Source organism: Pelmatolapia mariae, linkage group LG6 (genome assembly GCF_036321145.2).
Source record: "Pelmatolapia mariae isolate MD_Pm_ZW linkage group LG6, Pm_UMD_F_2, whole genome shotgun sequence".
Taxonomy (NCBI): Eukaryota; Metazoa; Chordata; class Actinopteri; order Cichliformes; family Cichlidae; genus Pelmatolapia; species Pelmatolapia mariae.
In genome coordinates, this window is record NC_086232.1 from 18,348,469 (window position 1) to 18,366,538 (window position 18,070).

The 18,070-nt window shown below is 40.0% G+C and overlaps 1 protein-coding gene across 6 annotated transcripts in view; it reads right to left on the bottom strand.

The window, feature by feature from the left end:
* Positions 1-18,070, bottom strand: part of dclk2a (doublecortin-like kinase 2a) — a 45,416-nt gene that overhangs the window by 3,096 nt on the left and 24,250 nt on the right. For 2 of the 6 annotated variants that reach the window (XM_063476080.1, XM_063476079.1), the window contains exons 4-16: positions 16,396-16,494; positions 16,025-16,075; positions 11,716-11,795; positions 9,265-9,352; positions 8,738-8,843; positions 7,969-8,026; positions 7,460-7,579; positions 7,220-7,366; positions 6,997-7,130; positions 6,620-6,697; positions 5,726-5,822; positions 3,533-3,613; positions 3,328-3,441 (exon numbers count right to left, since the gene is read on the bottom strand). In XM_063476080.1, coding sequence (XP_063332150.1) covers positions 3,328-3,441; positions 3,533-3,613; positions 5,726-5,822; positions 6,620-6,697; positions 6,997-7,130; positions 7,220-7,366; positions 7,460-7,579; positions 7,969-8,026; positions 8,738-8,843; positions 9,265-9,352; positions 11,716-11,795; positions 16,025-16,075; positions 16,396-16,494 — 1,253 coding nt within the window. Of the gene's footprint in view, positions 1-280; positions 356-2,572; positions 2,698-3,327; positions 3,442-3,532; positions 3,614-5,725; positions 5,823-6,619; positions 6,698-6,996; positions 7,131-7,219; positions 7,367-7,459; positions 7,580-7,968; positions 8,027-8,737; positions 8,844-9,264; positions 9,353-11,715; positions 11,796-16,024; positions 16,076-16,395; positions 16,495-18,070 lie in introns of those variants that run through there. The other 4 variants (XR_010094056.1, XM_063476082.1, XM_063476083.1 and 1 more) reach the window with 4 other exon arrangements.

Below are 18,070 nucleotides of genomic sequence, written 5' to 3' on the forward strand. Positions count from 1 at the left end.
GAGTAAACAAAATGAATGAATAAATAAGCTAATGGAAATAAATGGACACAAAAAACTGAAAGATGTTCACCAAAAGAAAGTATGCTTTGCACAGAAGACTGACCCAAACGGGAAGAAAACCACATCAAAGTGCTACTCTACGTACAGACGAAGGGCAAATGAGAAAGGGAACTTTTACTTTGTACGGATGCCTAATGGTTCACTTTTACATAAATCAACCAAAATTACACGTACTTGAGAATACTTTTAAGACAAAACTAGTAAATGTAACGTTCCTCACTTGCCCTTTTGCTGAATCTCAGCAGCAGAACAGACGAGGCGTAGCATCGTGTTAGTACATACCATTGCCTTGGAGCTAAATCAGAGGGACGAAAAGCAGGAAGGTGGCGGGGGAGGTGGGGAAGAAGCAAAAAAGGGACAGAGACTAGTCTTACTCACAGCTTCACAAAGAAAAGTCAACACAACAAGCATGACAGCCGGTGGACAGTTGTTCCAGCTCAGTGCTGCTGTGGCGTTTCAAGTCAAACTACTCCAAACCAAAAGGCTCCTTCAGAGGACTGACTTGGAACAAACTGTGAAACCTTCTGTAAAAGGGTTAGTGTCAGCGAGTGCTGCATAACAATCAGAGGACTGAGTGGGATTTAAATGTGGATTTCGTTTTAAAGGAAAAGCCTGGTAATCACTCTAGATTTTTTAAAATTATTATCATTGTCAACAAATCCCAGTGAAATCACTCAAACAATAAACTGTTGTCTATTTGGCAAAGGTCTGCTGCTGGGTGAGAGATCACTGACTCCCATCCAGCGGTTCACATACCTCAGAGTGAAATGTGGAAGTTAAAGAACTGAGCACAGTTTTCTGAGCAGGAAGTTCTAATAGATAAATTGTGACAGAAGAGTTAATAAATGATGATTATTAAATAGCTTGATTTTTAGTTAATAATCTGGACAAACAAATGAAACTGAACAAAATATAAAACTAAATCCTTTGGAGAAAATAAACGGTCAATCGTTTGGCTAAAGGCATTGCTGGAAGTTAAGTGTTCGGATTAATAAAAACACCATTAGGCAGTTTAATAAGAGTACATACAGAGACTGTATATAAACGATGGATATAGTTTGCAGGTGAGTTTTGTTATTGTTTGTTTGGGGTTTTTTTTATGGCGGATACGGTGGATTATTTCAAAAAGACATCTGCTTGCATAAAACGCCCCTTCACATACAACGTGACGGAAGCTCCACACCGCTCTAAAACTACAACCGCTCTACATTGAAATAGGAAAAACACTTGTAGAGAGCAGCGCATATTGTATGACCCCAATTCCCCAAAAGTTGGGTTGGTATGTAAAACATAAATTATAATGGAATCATATAAATCTCATATGAAAACACAAAAATGTTTAAACTGAGACACTTTGCTCGTTCCGTGAAAAATATTTGTCCATTTTGAATTTTATTCCAGCAACGTGTCTGAAAACAGTTGCGACTGGAGTAACAAAAGGCTGGAGAAGTAAGTGCTACTAAACAGAAACAGCTAGAGGAACTTTTTAGAACTAATTAGGTTCATTTGCATGAGGTCAGTAATGTGGCTGGGACCATATGATACACAACTACATAACTATTGAAGAGTTATTCAATTGGACCAAACGTATTCTACACTTGTGTTATTATAAACATGGATGCTATAATTAGTTACCGTGATGAAACAAAATGTTAATATTCCTTTTTTCTTTTAAACAAATGCATCATTGTCCCTCTCTGAGGCAGCTTTGCTAAAAGAAGTGCTCGTCCATTTAATAAGACATCACTGGGTGTTTTTAAAAAGCTCTCTGGTTGGATTTGTAGACAACAAAGACATCACAGAACAATCTGGCCCTATTTCTTTAAAATGCGCAAATGGAGTCTTACATCCAAGCAATAAAGACACTTTGGATCCTTCTCTGCAAGTACGACTTTGTGCCGGCACACTTCCAAAGCTTTTCCTCAAGGTGGCGCCAGACTATCAAAAATGGAAATGACTACTAAGCAGCCAATCCTTGATTTATTAGATCAGCAGTTACAGAAAGTTGACTTTAAGACAAATATGATGACTGACATAATAAATACAGAGAAGGAGGCAAACTGCATTGCGCTAGCAGTGTAAACATGCTATTAAAAACCTCAGTGACAGCATGATCCAACACCCCCCCCCCCCCCCCCCCCCCAAAAAAAAACAAGAAAAACCAACATTTTCTTTTCAATCATATTACATCAGCACAAAAGGAGCTGAATGTGAATAAAAGGAGCAGAATGACACATGTGCAAAGATTCAGGGGGTTAAATCCAGGACACACTGTTAGTGAGACCAGTCACTGCAGCTGGCAGCCCAAGAAGTGGAACAGGGGGCCGGAGAATGAAGCAGGAAGGAAGGGAAAGGGAGGGTGAGAAGGGAGGGTGAGGAGGGACACTGGGGGGTGGGGATGGGAGTTGTTGTAGATGGAGGAAGAGTGTGAGCGGAAGGGCGATAGCTGGAGAGGATGACAGGAGTTAAGAGGGGCGGTGGTAAGAAGTGTGTACCCAGCTCTCAGCTCCGGGCGTCCCCTGTGGTCCTGGGTCAGGTGTGAGGGAGGGGTGAGGATGAGGGTGGAGGAAGAGCGTGGAGAGGAGGAGGAAGAGGAGGAGGAGGAGCCGAGGCCAGGGCCCGCAATTACACCTCAAACTGTCAAATGAGATTTACAACAGAATGAGGCTTGAAGAGGAATGCCAAATCAAATTTCTAATCAAAGACAGCTTCTCCTTCCTCCCACCCCCACCATCCTGCTTTCACTTTAGACAGACTGAAGAGACTGTGCTCAGCTGATGGGTGGTGTGACCTGATGAGGAGAGGAAGTCAAACTGTACAACAGGAAATGATGTAAATGAGGCTTGAAAGAGACAAGATGAAGAGCTGCCCATACTACGGGAATAAATTGTGTTTTTCTGTCTCTGAAGTCTTAAGACTTATGGTTTCATCCGCGTCTGTTCCTGGATGAACACGAGATCAGAAATTCTTGGCCCAGTGGTCAACTAAACCTTAGTTTAGTTAGGAGCGCAATCTTGTGTATTTGGGTCAAACATTCACAATCACGCAGTAAATGCTTGGAAAAGGGCCTGACATGTTCATCCCACTGCAGGCTCCGGGTCACTTACAACTAAACCCACACCAAGACATCAGTGTTGCACATTTAGATTTAGGAGATCATTGAAAGGTAATCTCATTACAGTTACAGGATTGAAAAAAAACCCCAAAATGTTGTTTAGAAATATTCCAGAAATATGTAACAAATCATGTCTCATTCCAGGTGCTTACCATGATGACTGACACCCCGGCTGTGGTGGTGCTGTGCTTTGGCGCGGTGTTAAAGTGCGTCCTCAGTTTACCTGTCACCTCCATCTTCATGTTATTCTCCATGATTGCATCATCCTTGGCACACACAAACACACTATATTGAAATCCACACAGAAACAAATAACCACAGTCTCGGGCTGTGTTCATACAGATAGTGTTAGAGTACCGTGACCCATGGATGTAAGAGAACATCTTGTGCTGTGTATCGAGCCTCAGCGTTGACCTGCAGCATCTTTCCAATCAGCTCCTGCAACATTTCACAATACTAGATTAGTTCAGCATTAAAGATAAATTTCCTTTAGACTTAAAGTCTTTTCGGGGGGGGGGGGGGGTTGGCCACCAGGTGGCAGTGTAACAAGAAATAAGTGCCAAATTGATATGTGACTGATGAAGATGTTCTAGCAAACCCGTGGGCAGTGTTGCCAACTTAGCAACTTTGTCGCTATGTTTAGCGATTTTTCAGACCCCCTTAGCCACTTTTTTTCTAAAAAGCGACTAGCAACAAATCTGGCAACTGTTTCTGGTGTTATTGGAAAATTATTTATGACGACTTTTTGACGTGAAAGCGCGTATCGCTCTTCTCAACAAACAGCGGGTGCTGCCGTGGGCACCTCGCCCGTGCCAAAGCGCTCACGGGCGGAGGATAGTCCTCCCCCAGCTGCTATCAGGGCAGGAGACATTCGCGCCTATGCGTCCAAACTACAAATGAATCGCACATGACTGTAACGCAGTCAGTTCTTCTTTTACTGTTATGTTGTTTTGAGGATCACAAGGTTTAAAACTACTTATAAACACACACACACACACACAAAGTAACTCCACCAGAGTGCCTATTTCGGGTCACTTTTTTCCGGTCCAAGCCCGGATAAAGGAGCAGGGTTGGAATTGTGACATTAAAAAAAACAATAATTGCTGAAAGAAATTTAATTTGTAGTTCTAAATAAATTCTAAATGCATTTAGGACGTTTTTTACCCACTTTATGTCGCTTCCACAATGTTATTTTTCTCGCCTACAACATAGGTTACAATTACATTAGCATGACCAATTATGCAAATTAGGCGATGGCGTCATTTAGCAACTTCTAGCGACTTTTAGGACAGCCAATAGCGATTTTCCTTACTGAGGAGTTGGTAACACTACCCGCAGGCCAAAATCATCCATATATATAGTTGCATTTCAGTCCATCTGATAAATACCAATACACAGAATCAGGTGGGTGTATGCTTGAACTAATCAAGTGGGCTTTGAGTTAAATTGAAAATTAAAGTGTGGAACAAATATAAACTACAGCTCCTTGATGCTCAAAAAGTGAACCGATCTCCATAAACTCCTATGTCAAAATATGCAACTTCACAGCAAACAGAAACATGATTACAGCATGTTGCAAAGAGCAGTTTTGGTCACTCTAGTTATTTTACCCCTTCATAGTAACTGTGCTTGATATTACTCACTGATTTAAACACTTTTAAATCTTAAAATTAAGTGTTAGTAAGGGTTGGCAGCTGCCCCTAGATGACTGCTAGTTAGCTTCTTGCTAGTAGCCTTTTGAGTATTTTTCTGTCATTATTTGATAACTAATATTGCTTAGAGTACTGGTAATTGTACTAAAATACTGTGCAAAAAGTAAATTACAGGATTTTATGTACTATTAGCATATCTTTGTATCTGTCTCTTGCATTTATACAATTTATGGATACACCATGCTAACCAAGCATGGTGATAACTGACAGCTTTATGCTATTTGTTTCTGGAGCAGTTTATCTGTTTTACCTGCTTTATTGGGAGGAAAATAAATAAATAAATATTATCTGAACAAAAAACTGGAAATGTATATTCCTGGCAAAGCTGGTTTCTGGATTGGAATAAACTGTAAACATTTTCCTAAAAGAACCGCTTTTTAAAAGATAAATAATGACCATTTGTGCACTCACGAAGTTGCGTATGCATATATTGTTTCCAGAGAAATCGTACTCTCTTAGGTCTACAGCTCCATTACGCCAGGCTGCCTCATGGTGTGGCATCAATAACTGTGCTCATGTCTACAGCGACAAAGCCACTGTAACACAAGCGTGTTTAATTAGCAGTTAGGTCTTGCACGCTGAGTGCCGGCTGCCACCTTAATACTTGACATTAACTTAGAGAATTGAGGGGGTTTCTGCGTCCTTCAGCAGAAAGCAGCTATTACAGGAGTCTCTACTCTTGTATACTTCAACTAAAATAACTGGAGGCTTGTTTCAGACTTTTTGCAGCCAATGCACAGAGAAGGGTAAGGATTAAACAACAGAATGGGTAGCGTAACCCTCCAGAGTAATGTCATCTAATGAATAAATATGGATTGTGTAAATCAGTGGTCCTGACCTTAGCCGAGTCAGTGATGTTGTCCCAGTAAGGACTGGGAAAGTCCAGTCGCCCTCGAAGGATTTGGTCAAATAAGTCCTCTTGCTGGTTATTCTCACTATATTGAAGGAGAAACACACACTCAGAAAAACAACTCAGAATTTATAATGCATTACTCAGCAAACGTGACATACATCTAAACTGAACCATCTGTATTGTACTTTGCAGAATAAAATCCTTTCATTTTGAGTTTCAATTTGTGGCTACAGCCATAAACATGAAATGCTAGAGATGACATACGGGTCACATTAACGCAAATCAAATTACACAATCCTTAACACAGTGACTAATATCAGCGACAGCGTACAGATGTAGCAAACTGACAGTGATGAAAGTCAAACTGACAACGTGGCTGAATTTCTGCTGACAATTTAGAAAAGATTGAATTTTTTGCTCAAAGTCATAGACTGTATATTAATGATTGGCATAGCCTTCAGGACTGCAAAGTTAACCTGCACTCGTTTTAATGGCCAGCAGGGGGTGACTCCTGTGGGTGGAAAAATAAGAAGATAGAAAAATCTGACTTCTGGCCTGGTTATGACCTATTTAATTTATAGACTCAATCTCTAGTTCCACTTTCTATTTTAATACTGCACTATCTCAGTTTAATAAGCTGGGGTGTCATATAAAAAGTAAATACAAAGTAAAGCATGTTTTAGGGCATGGCTAGCTTGTCATTGATATATTGACACCAAATGAACTTGAACAGCATCCTCGCTCATTAAATCTAGGCAAAAAAGTAGGGTAGCAATATATGGCATCACCTGTTATCCACCTGTGATATAAAATCTACGTTTAAAACTGAAAACCACGTCCCTCTGCATGTTTGTTTACTGAACTATGTGAACCGAGTACCTTCTAAAAGGAGGGAATCCACACAGGAGGATGTAGGTGATGACACCTGCGGCCCAGATATCCACCTTCAGGCCATAACTGTGAAATGAGGGTAAGAACAGAGCCAGAAAAAGACTAAATCGTTTAAAGCAAACTCTTTCTGGACATAAAAATACAGAAAAAACATTTTGACATTTGACAAATGAAAGTTTCTAATCTGCTGTAATGATACAACAGTACATATTACCACATAAACATGCCTGCTGCCATGCACTATATGCGTAGTTTGTCTTGCTGTATTGTACACTGGTATAAAATACCGTTTTCTTTTTAATCTCCAGTCAGCTGATTACAACAGCACAATACTAAAGCATATTGCGTCAAAGCGTCCAGCTTACCCTGACTCAGCGATGATTTCTGGAGCCACATATGTAGGAGTGCCACATACAGTATACAAGGGGCCCTCGACTACTGTAGCTAGGCCAAAGTCTCCAAGTTTCAGTGATTTGGTGCCATCTGGGTACTCAAAAACCTAGAATGAAATACTCATTTAAAGCCCACAGAGGATCTGGATTTGTTGTAAGACCCACCCCAAAATACAGCATGTTTGTAAATGCATACCAGTAGATTCTCTGGTTTAATGTCTCTGTGGACGATGTTCAAGCTGTGTAGGTACTTCAGCGCTCCGGCGAGGTTGTACACCATGATACTGGCGTCTCTCTCTGTGTATTTGGCTGAGGAGGTGATGGCGTCAAATAAATCGCCTCCCTGCGAAAATATGAAAACTGTGTTTTACACAGCAAAACGAGAAATGACCCCTCCCCCCTCAGCCACCCACTCCCCCCTCAGCCTCTACTGCACCTTCACCAGCTCCATAACCAGGTATAGTTCAGAGGGAGTGTCCACCTCCTCGATCAACATGATGATGTTGGGATGTTTCACCTTCCGGAGCACAGCGACTTCATTTTCTATGAGGTGCTCCTAGGAAACACACACACACACACACACACACACACACACACACACACACACACACACACACACACACACACACACACACACACACACACTCAGAGTTGGCAATCGCCCCGGTGTCTACACTCAGTTGTTGTGCTAATAATAAAAGATCTGAGTTGTGCGTTAAACGTGAGCGAATCCTGGTGTGTCATTGTGTAAGTGTGTGAAAGTATGAGGGTAATGCGAACAAGGGTGTGAATAAACAATATCACCTAATTGAGCTTTGAGCATCAGAGGCACACAGGTGTGACCATGCTGTGCACCAACATATGATCCCTGCTTACGTCTGACTGAAAGTGACACATGCAAAGGGAGGAATAAAAGGAGGAGGCAGAGAGGAACAGAAGTGAAACCTTTCCGCTGCACTTTGTCTTGTCGATAATCTTCAGGGCAAACTCTTTCCCCGTGGACCTGAACAGAAACAGTGCAATTAGGGGATAACACTGAACGCAGCAGCGAAACTACAGCAGCGTCTGTAATTTAAATGGAGTGCTCGCCGGAGATGCTCGGTTATGGTTTTGCAGGAGCGCTGCGTCACATCGTTACAAGGGAGGAATTCTAGATGTAGCAAATAAACTTTGTTATGCAGAGTGTGAGCTGTGAAACCGTGCAGGCGCAGGCCGGCTTAACGACCCTGGCTTTTGCTAATGAGATCACACCCAACATGAGTGTAGCCAGAGCCAACAGTGAATGTCTTTGGGGTCATTTGGTAGATCTATTGTCTCAGTTTGCAAATAAGTTTTTGTGTGTGTGTGTGTGTGATTCCAAAAAAGTAGCTGTGCAAATGTTTATTCAATGACATATACACTGCATTTTGGTAAGAAACTGAGAATCTAAACTGTTTGTTTACAGTGTGTTCCCATAAGTATTTTCTAGGAAGGTGCAAGACATCATCTTGCGCACACACACACACACACACGCACACACACACACACACACACACTCAACAGGCCCCTCTTTGTCACCTCCACCTCCCTGTCTGTGTGTTGACTGAGATTAAAAAGGCTAACCATAATGTGACACATACTTCAATAAGCTGCACACGGGGAGGAGGGACACTGCTGTGCGTTCACTGCAGATTACTGCCAACATTTCCAGTCTGATCGAACGGGTTTCACTTACCTCTCCACACAATCTTTGACCACAGCAAAGTTGCCATCTCCGATGACTTTGCCAATCTTGTATTTTTCACAGATGCTTGAGGCATGCGAGTGCTGGTTCCCATTAACTGCCGAGGAGAGACAAAGGTTATAAACAAGCAAGTCTTAAAGTTACACAAAACTAAGCTGAAATCTAGCAGCATAGCCAGGCTTTCTTTGCCTTAGCTGGCTTGAAAAAAACTAAAATCCAAGTCAAAGGTAACAGATATCATGCTAGTGGTTATCAGTTTTCTTTATTTAACCCAGACTTTCTGTTTAAGGCTTTGTGTACTCACAAAAACAGAGTTTTGTTGTCATCTAGGAAAATTAAAGGAAGATTGCTTTAGTGTGTCGCCGGGTTAAATTTTAATCATTCTAAATTACTGGCTTCAAATAGTCTATAAGTGTAACTGATTCATTTTCTAATCTAAACTCTAGTAGTTGCAACTCCAGCAGGTGTCAGACTGAGTTAAGCAGCAGAGTCTCTGTGTAAAATTACTCTGATCATACCTTCTGGACTCAGCTGATTGGTTTGCTCCTGATGATTGTTCAACGAGCCATTTATATTTGGGGAAGAGTGGTGATGTGACGGAGGGATCTGTGCAACAACAGAGATAAGAGCTCGGCCTCATCAATACTCAAACTGGCAGCAAAATAAAAAACAGTGTCGACAAAACATAATGATCATCATTAAAACGCTGCTGATCTATTACTGGCTTGTTAGTGACTTTGATTACAATAAAAGGAGACATATTTATTTTCATATTCTTTCAGATGTAGACGATTTCAGATGTCTGAGTTTGACCACTTAAATGAATCATTCATTTGTTAAGAGTGTCATTTCAGCAGCTTAGGTCTACGTTTCTGAAATGTCAGCAATAAACGCATGCCACCAGCACTAAAGATCAGAAAAAGTTCAGTCCCCATCATGCACAGCAGTGCTTAAATACCGCACTGAGCCATCATGTGCATTACGTTACAGTGAGGATCTATTTTTAGGTAGCCCTCTGAAGCAAAATTGAAGGTGGGACAGCTTCAAGGTCCCTTTTATAGGTAGATACATAAAAAAGCTTTTTACTTTGATAAATGACTTTATCTGACTGTCTTAGTGGTGCCAAACTAATGTGGATGGATAACTCTGGGCTCACAGAGGAACTGCGCAAAGGTGGAGGAGGTTAGCCAGCTGGCTGGATCATTCAGAAATGACAGTCTGGGACTAACACAGAGCTTACAGGAGAATCCATCAATAAAGCAGATTATTATCTTAAAATCTAGCGAAAACACATCAGGGAGCTACGACATAGCCTGCGAGTCATACAACATGACTGACAGTCAGTGGCTTGATAAATTCATTTGACGCTGATTTATTCTATTTCAGGGTATGTAGGTTGTGCATCCTTGCCTTATCCCTATCTTTGCAATAACACCACTAGCAGCACTAATTTGGATTTAAAGTCTCTGAGGAGGCAGAGCTACACTGAAATCAGTGTATTCAAGCTAATCCACTGGTTAACGGGTACCAGTGAGCCAGCAAAATGCAGGAAAGAAGGCTATATGTTAGCAAATGCAGCTGGAATATAGAGATTTAAAATATTTTTAGGTAAAATGTAAATAAAAGCAGAATGCAATCATTTTAAAATCCCATAAATTGATATCGTATTTTCAATAGAACAAAGAAAGCAAAAAAACTAAGACTTTTTGCTATTTCACGAAAAATAGTGACTCATTTTGAAATTGATGGCATAAACATGTCTGGAAAAAAGTTCGATCAGAGGCGACAAAAGGCTGGAAGCAACATTATGTAACTAATTAGGTTAACTGGCACAGGTACTGTAAGTCACATGACTGGTAATGAAAAAAGCATCTGAGAAACTGTTCACCGTGCCATCCACAAACACAAAGCTCTATTATGCAAAGGAGACACCATATTTGAATATGATTCAGAAACACTGCTGTCTTCTCTGGGCTAAAGTTTATGTAAAATGGACTGGAGGTCAGGTGAATCAAAATCTGAAGTTCACTGGAAAACATGAACACTTTGTCCTCTGGACTAAAGAGGACAGGGGCCAAACAGTTTTTTATCAGTGCTCAACTCAAAAGTCTTCATTTGTTGCTTGAGTGCCTATGGAATTAACAGCTTGTTAAGTTGTTATGTTTCCATCCAATGTCTTTTCCAGGGAAGGGCTTAAAATTTTCAGCAAGAAAATGTCATCTATTACAACAACATGGCTTCATAATAGAAGAGCCCAGGTTTGAACTGGCCTGTGCAGTCCAGACCTTTCATGAATTCAAAATTAGTGCATCATGAAATGAAAAAAATAAAACAAAGATGACCGAGGACTGTCGAGCAGCTAGAATCCTGTAAGGAAACATTCCTCTCCTAAAAGTCCAGCAGCTGGTCTCCTCAGATCACAGATGTTTATGCCTGCTGTTAGAAGAAGAGGGCTTATCCCAACTCTTTTTGAGATTTAAAGTGACCTAATTTTTTATTATTTTAATGGTAATATGGGTTTATGAGGTTTGTGTTTTAGCATTATTTACATTTTACAAGGCATCACCAACATTTTGAGTTAGTGCTGTAAAAATATATAAAATTATATACTGGATGTAAACATTTCTTTACCTTTAAAACTGTTTTGACTTTGTGCTTATCTGTATCTTATCTAGACAGTTTTACTCAAGGCGCTTGTTTGGTCTCAACTAGGACAAAGTGAAGGAGTCAGTGTCAACGCAAATGTGACACACGCCCTGAAATTCTGCAGCATTATGAACTAAACTTTAACAAAGTCTGTCAGTGTTTAGGAAATTCTTTTGTGCCTCGAGTGACTGTCAGTGTGAGCCCATGCATATATATACAGTACACTGTATAAAGAGAATCGCTGAGATTTTGTGGGTTCTGGTGCAGCAGCAAGCTGTGGGTGTCTTGTTACTGTATAAAATGCATTGGATACACAGTCTTACCTTAAAACTGGGGGTGGTTCGAGGGCTGGTAGGGGATGGAGTAGAGGACTTGGTGGACTTGTGGGTTGAAATACCATTTACTGTGCAGAGAGAAGAAAGGGCAAGAGTCAGTGGGATTATGAGTTCATCATTCAGAGCGTAGTAGTTGTAGTTTAGGAGTAATGAACAGTTTTGAGGAGAATCCATCAATAAGTCAGGCAGTGACTTAATAAACATGTTTGCAGCAATACATACTTTTGAGATGTGTTAAAACTGCCAGTGATACCAGTGCTAAAAGATAACCCGTGGTTATCCAATGCAAACTGTATCACACTAGCAGTAGTAAAGTGAATCGTCAAATAGCTCTCCATGTGACTCACTCACAAATTCGCAAGTTCTTTTTTAGCAGGTTGCAGATTCTCCCCATGAGGGGGAGGTGTGTGGTCATTTTGAGACTCCTCTACACTTTTAGTACCTACAAAATTAACATTATTCTTTCACTCAAACCTCTACATGAGCACAAATCAAACAAAAATAAGTGAAATCACTCTCACTACAGGTAACGAGGCTGAATGATTGCAGAATTGCAGATTGCAGTCTAGGCTGATGCCCCTATTACTGATCACTTTGGTTTATGTAGACACAATACATTAAAAAATGTATTGATTGATCATAAAAGTCAGATTTTTGTAAATTTGCCTGAAAATTATCATTAGATTTCACACGTTTGCATATATTTTATCACTCTTTAAAACAAGAGCACACAGCAGGGACGAAATCCTCTATTGTTTGAGTGATTCATTCTCTCAAGAACAGTCTATTTCTGCTTCGCTCTCTATCGGCTGCTGGCACAAATACAGAGCCATAATGCGTCAAACTTTAACTCACAGTCATTCATCTGCATAAACCCAGCCGAGCTGAGGAAAATCATTTCACACTGCCTACAGGCTGCATCTTTGCACTCACATTTCAGAGTTTAACTTTTTAATTTAATTATAAACTCAAAGTGTTTCTTCCTAAAGGTACTTCAAAATCAATGCCTCAGAAGGCAGTTTACACAACATGACATTAGCCTGTAGATTTCAACATTATTTAAGTTATTTTCTCAGCATCTCATCTGCTATGGATCAAGAGGCATGTGATGTACAGTGAGCAGCTATTCAATTAGATTATAATTGAATTATCATAGATGAGAACTGTTTCCTTTCAGAAGCATTCTTCAGTTGTTCATTTCTAGCAGTCAAGAGATGCAAAATAATGCCCAACAGGTCCTGTTTCTGTGCTAATGTGCTACTCATGTTTAGCTTTCTGTGCAGACATGGTGTTATCAGTTCATGGCTTTAAATCACTCTGCAGCAGCTGGCTCTCTAAAAGGTAGTTGGGTACAGTTCATTGCATCTCATTGGCCTCAGAAGAGCAAGGAAGAGAAAGAGGGTCAAAGTACAGAAATGTGTCTTGTTTAAATAAACTGATCTGAGATCTGAGGAGCTACAGAGGAAGCAGCTAACAGTGCTAAAAATGGAAAGAAACACAAACCAGTGTTCCTATTTTTGACTCTGATTTTCATTTAACACTAGAGGATCAATTAGTGGAAGATTTAATGTTAAGAAAAACTTTATTTAAGCTTTATTTCATAGACTTGGTTTTAGCAAGCTAAAGTAGCTAATAGTAGCTAAAACAGTCGAGTCTGTTATGTTTAGAAAATGTTGTGTTTGCTTCCTAGTTTGAATTTTCAGTTTGATTTTTTCCCAACATAACTGCAGTCTTTGTATTTGGTTGTAAATGTGTTGTCATATTAGATTTGGCTCCCCATTCATATGCTATGGTTAGCATGCTAATGATTATTTTATCATTAACCATCATTCACAGGTAAAATTAAAACATATTTAAATGTCAAGTATGGGGTGATGCTAAGACTAGACAATTTTAAGAATAGAGTAAAGGTGAAGCTTTAAATCAGTAATTATTCAGATTGTGTAATTCAGAATTATACAGGGTGTCACGCCTGTCAGCTAAGAACAGGAAAGTGAAGCTACAATTCACTCAGGCTCACCAAAATTGGACAATAAAAGGTTGGAAAAACGTTGCCTGGTCTGATGAATCTTTATTTCCGCTGTAACATTTGGATGCAGTGATGGATCCTGACCTGTATAAATAGATCACGGTTGTGGTTAGGGATGGGTATCGAAAACCGGTTCTTGTTGAGAACCGGTTCCCACTGTTTCAATTCCTTGGAATTGTTTGCCATTTTTGCAAACGATTCCCTTATCGATTCCAGTCGCCCCGAATGACGTCACCACGTTGCGGAGCGTCATTTACCTGGCAGGAAACATGGCGCCTAAGCGGCTCAATCGCTCAAAAGTTTGGTCATACTTTACGAGAACGGATGACAACAGGGCAACTTGCAATACTTGCAAAGTAGATATTTCATTTAAGGGAGGAAACACTACGAATATGCAAAAGCATTTGCTCACAAAACACGCGATGACCTTAAATGAATATCGTGTTTTTAATTCCGCTCCGGACTCGTGAATCTCAACCCAGCAGCAGCGGTAACGTTTGCACGTCCTCTCCCGTTAATGCGGCAGGTAAATAATCAACTAACAGTGCATATTATGTTAGCGCGATCTGCCTTATTACAAAACCTGCCATTACTGTGCATTTAGGTGACCATGATGAGAGAGACAGAGTCTGGCTGGCTCAGATGCTGGCAGTTGTCGCTGCAGTCTACCGGTAGCATCTCCTTTCAGGCCAGGATAGACGAATGTCACCGAGCAGTGACTAAGTTTGTGGAAAAAGGCTTGCACCCATTTGCCACAGCAGATGCCCCCAATTTTCGGTAAGTGAATGTGTTTAATTGTAGGCAGGGACATTACTGGATATTCTTGTGTAATTGCTACAGAATAATTTATGTTATACTTTGTTATTGCTACAGAAGAATATTTATTTTATTATTTTACATTTACAATTTTCTTTCCCGGGGACCCTGTGACACCCCATTGAAGAGCCGTAGGCTGTGGATCTCTTAAGATCTCACTGTTGGGTTTGTAAGGCCATGTTACTCCTAAATTTCTATCTTGTTCAAAGAGAAGATATAAAACAAAGTTCTAAGCTAATCGACCTTAGTGTTCTCCTTCTTTAAAAAGAATCGAATCGTTAAACAGAATCGAAAATGGAATCGGAATCGTGAAAATCTTATCAATACCCATCCCTAGTTGTGGTGCTGTGTAATAGTGTGGGGGATAATTTCTTGGCACACTGTGGGTCCCTTAGAACCAACTGAGCATTGTTTAAATGCCACAGCATACCTGAGTATTGTTGCTGATCATGTCCACCCCTTTATCACCACAATGTACTCTTCTTTCAAAGGGTATACTGATTCTAGCAGGATAACGCACCATGTTTCAACGCTCAGATCATCTCAATCTGTTTTCCTGAACACAACAATGAAGTCACTGTAGTCAGATGGCCTCCGCAGTCTCAATTCAATAGAGCATCTTTGGAATGTGGTGGAACAAGAGATTGGCATCATGTAGGTACAGCCAACAAGTCTGTAGCAACCATGTGATGCTATCATGTCAATCTGGAGTAAAATCTCTGAGGAATGTTTCCAGCAACTTATTGAAACTATGCCACAAAGAATTAAGGCAGCTCTGAAGTCAAAAGAGGGTCCAATGGGGTACTAGCAAAGTGTAACTAATGATGTAACTAACCCCAGAGCTACAGGTCAGCTGAACACAGCTTGTCCACAAAGAAAACAAACCTACCTGAGGTCTCAGTAAAAATCTGCAGACTGTTGTATTTTGGTGTTTTTTAATCCATTTATTTTTAGGTAATTGATATGCTTCCTACAGTGCCACAGCAGATCTTGGGGTTTATTCACCTGCCAACAAAACACTTTAGTCCTTAGTTACAGTCGGGGTTTATTTTTTGTTTTGTTTTTTTCAAAATCAAACCAAAGAAGACTTGATGATAACAGAGTAATAAAACATGAAGCAGTTGTGAGCAGCAACACTGAGGATAATCCTGGATCATTTATGGGGGAATCAAGGTCAACCTTTTTTCTAATAAATTTCGACTCAACAGGTAGATTCTACATCAGGTGTTTGACTCTTTGACATTTCACTTTTGCGGTAAAAGCTCCAAATGGTTATCAAAATGGTTTAAAAGTTAAATATTATTGTACAAATATGAAGATTACCCCTGAAAATGTTGGGACAGCAGATTTGAGGTCACTGCTAGTTATATAAAATGTCAAACTAACAAAAATCATTTTATAACCATAGACATGATCACAACAGATTTCACAGCACAACATGTTAAGCCTCACCTGGGGACTTGACTGGGGACTGTGTGGTGGAGAAGTGGGCAGGTCGCCTTGCTACATAACAGAAAAAAATACAATGCAGAGCATTCAGCTTAATGTAACATCTCTCAACACAGCACACAAACTGCTCAGAAACTATGGACAGTTTACATTTAAGCTGCTAAATAATCATTACCTAACCTGTTACAGTCTTATGTTGGTTTTAGTCGAATGGGATTTTTTTTTAAACGTGTGAAATATTTTCATACATACTATGTGCTGTAATAACTTGCAAGAACTGACTTTGCCTGGATTGCAGACGTATGAGGTGGGAATCACCACACATTTTTATAGACTATTATTTTTAAAATGATTGTGCAACACGTGCCTCCTACCTGCACCGGGGGACTTGCTGCGCCGTGAAACTCCAGGGCTTTTAGCCGTCCGGTTTGGAGTAGCAGAGCGGCTGTATGACGACTTTAGCACTCTGCATTCTGGGAAAACAACGCAGTTAAAGTCACCACAGCATTCATATCACTAATGATACTCCCTGGAGTCTGTGAAGCAGGACAGAACTTGTTGGTTCATGAAAAACTGCACAGGATTACAGATTTGTGCATATCAGTACTTGCTACACACAAGCCTTTCATAACTGACTGCAGTAATAGATAATCATTTTGTACACTCTATTTCTATTGCAGTCCAACACATACATTCAAATCATCCAGAGTGCAGTGTGACCCATAATGTATAACAGCAGATACAGAACCGGGATGAATAAAGCAGTTCTAGCTATGAAATAAAATATTAAACAAAATCTTTTTCCAGGACCAACAAATATAGTTTCCAAACTGATTTGTGCTTCATGACTTAAAAGCTAACCTGCTTACATCTGATTACCCACTTTCCTCTTCTCAGTCATTGGGTGTGTCCTGGACCTATCTGCTGTACTCTCAGCAGAGTGCAGTGTGCCTTTTTATGTACCTTCAAAGACCTAATTCTTACAAGTGGAGCACAGCAGTCTAAGTGGGACAAAAGCTCTGAACTATAACTGCATACAGGCAAACCACCATCAGTTAACGTGTAGTGTGTCAGGATATGCCTCCCTGTTGTTAAGCCAACCTGACCAAACAACACAAATATCAAACAGGATGTCAGTATTTTGGACTGCAACTAAATTAAACTTCCTCTTCTTCCCATGAGGTTGTTCAGTCTTGGCTGAAGTTATGTGCAGCTATGACAGTGAATGCATAAGCTGATTATACAGGTCATATCCTGTAAGTGTCCTCTAAAGCTTTCTGCATAATAAAATACAGAAGTATGCAAAACGTGCATAACTTATGTACAACACATACAGTACAGAACATTAAAGTGGGATTTTTACAAACACATGGACTTGACATGCCATTCAAAAATTAAAATAAAATAAAATAAAAAACAAGAATGAAACCTTCTTCCCTTTTTGACAAAAAGGATGTGTGTTTAAAATATGCAACACCATTTTCAATTTATTATATAGCTACAAACCCAGTTCGACAAAAGCTGGGATGCTGTATAACATGTAAATTAAAAAAAACAGAACGTGATGATTTGTAAATCTCTGAACTCCATATTTTATTCACAACAGAACATAGAAAACATACCAAATATTTAAACTAAGACATTTTACTTTTTCATGAAAAAATGCTCCGGATGCTGGAGAAGTAAAAAGTGAAAAAGCAGCCAAAGCTCATTTAAAATGGACTTGGACAAAGTGGTAAACTTTTTAGTGGTGCAATGAATTGAAATGTGAAATTCTTTTTGAAAACATGGATGTTGCATCCTCTGGATTAAAGGCAAACAAAATCCTCGGGCTTGTTATCAGGACTCAGTTCAAAAGCCTGACTGCTGGTCTATGGAATTAGTATCTTGAACAAGTTAAAAGTCATATACAGGTTTTAGATGAACAAACACTCCCATCCAGATGATGTCTTTTTCAGGGATGGTCTTGCATATTTAAGCAAGATAATGCTAAAACGCATGCTAATTTATTACAACAGCATAGCTTCATAGTAGAAGAGTCCGGGTGCT